The sequence below is a fragment of the Volvox carteri genome, assembly GCF_000143455.1.
Source record: "Volvox carteri f. nagariensis unplaced genomic scaffold VOLCAscaffold_391, whole genome shotgun sequence".
NCBI classification, from domain to species: Eukaryota; Viridiplantae; Chlorophyta; class Chlorophyceae; order Chlamydomonadales; family Volvocaceae; genus Volvox; species Volvox carteri.
In genome coordinates, this window is record NW_003307920.1 from 5916 (window position 1) to 7369 (window position 1454).

General features: G+C 53.9%; 1 protein-coding gene across 1 annotated transcript in view; it reads left to right on the forward strand.

Annotated features, from left to right (window-relative positions):
• The window catches only part of VOLCADRAFT_108688 (uncharacterized protein), a gene marked incomplete at both ends in the record, with an annotated part of 6514 nt that extends 5871 nt beyond the window's left edge, over nt 1–643 (forward strand). The window contains 2 exons of the mRNA XM_002959586.1: nt 74–105; nt 599–643. Coding sequence (XP_002959632.1) covers nt 74–105; nt 599–643 — 77 coding nt within the window. The remainder of the gene's footprint in view (nt 1–73; nt 106–598) is intronic.
• Nucleotides 644–1454: the final 811 nt, after the last annotated feature.

A 1454-nucleotide genomic window follows, 5' to 3' on the forward strand; every position in this document is an offset into this window, starting at 1 on the left:
CATTCCACGTAGCATCCTTGCTTTGTGTTTACTGCTTGTGTTATGTTACTGCTTCGCGTGTATGTGTGCGCAGGCATGGGGAGTAGGGGTGGTGGAAATACGTTGGTAGGTAGGTCGAGTGCAGGGAGGTTTCCACATTGAGGCGTGTGGTAACACAGCAGCGGGTGGCTTGGGGGTTGGTGTGTGTGAGGGGCAGTAGCAGGGTTCACGGCATGAATACTTGGCTGCCGCCAGCCGAATGGCGCATGAGCGTCATGATGATATGTGTAGCAGCGCGGGGTTATTCACGTGCTGGGGTCTGCAGTGCTGCTGGATTTGTAACTCTGGGCTTTAACGGCCCTGCTTTGAACCTCAATACGTTCTGTGTGGAAGTGCGTGTGTTGTGTGCGTGTTTTTATGCCAGAAAAGAATGAGCCATAGCAGGAGGACGAAGAAGGCGAGAAGATGAAATATTTCCAACTGTGGGGTTGCTGGTGTGAAACGAGTAGGTAGAGAGTTCACGGCCCGGCGGTTGACGTCCAGTATGGTATATCGATTCTACACACTGGCGCAGGCGCCTGGCGCCTCCGGGGCCTGACTCCCCGGCTCGTATCACCAGAAGGCAGAAGGCCGCTGCTCAATCCTTCAGCAGCCCGTCCGGTGACCAATGACCAATTGAGCAGTACCCCAGTGATTGCATCCCCTCTGCCTTTCCTTTCTGCCGCCGTCCTTTGGACTTGTTTCAGAATTTGTTCACAAGCGTTCCGTGTATCGGTTAAAACGTTGTATTCAGTCCCGGTCGCACGGCTCTTGCTTGCTTTTCTTTCTTTCTTTCTCGGACGCGGCGCCTCTGTGCTGTTTTGTAGTACAGTACGTCTTACATTGTATGTGGTGTTGCACGCGTAGCTAGAGCCGTGGCTACCTTCCATTCTGTTGTCTAGGCGGTTGCTGGTTGGGGGTTAGAGGGGAATAGGAGGGGGGACTGTACGGAGAAGGTGTAGATACGTAAACACCATACAAAGAGGGGCAGGCAGGCTGTGTCTTGCTCGTGATGGCGATTCGCGTTCGTACTGCAGACGTCATGGACAGTTTTGGGGAGGGGTTCAACCCCCTGCATTTGGCTTTGCTGGTGCTTGCGCTTCTGGTTGCGCTTCTTGTTGCGATAGCTTTTGCGCCCCTCTGGCCATTTCGAGTGGTTGCTGTGCCCTAGCAGCTCGGGGTTACACCTCGACTGATGGGCGCCTACATTTAGTTACGTGTTTCTGGCGGACAGGGGGGTGTAATGGGAGCTTCGCCTGTGCACAAGGCATCAGGCTGCCATCGTTTATCCGGATTGGATGTGTGAAGGCAGCAGGTAGATAGACAGCTAGGTAGGTACCTAAATATCTGGGAAGGTAGGTAGGTCGGTAGATGGTGCACCACAACTGAGATGCAAGATGGCAGCGTGTGGCTGGTCGGGCATTTGGGTGTTTTAG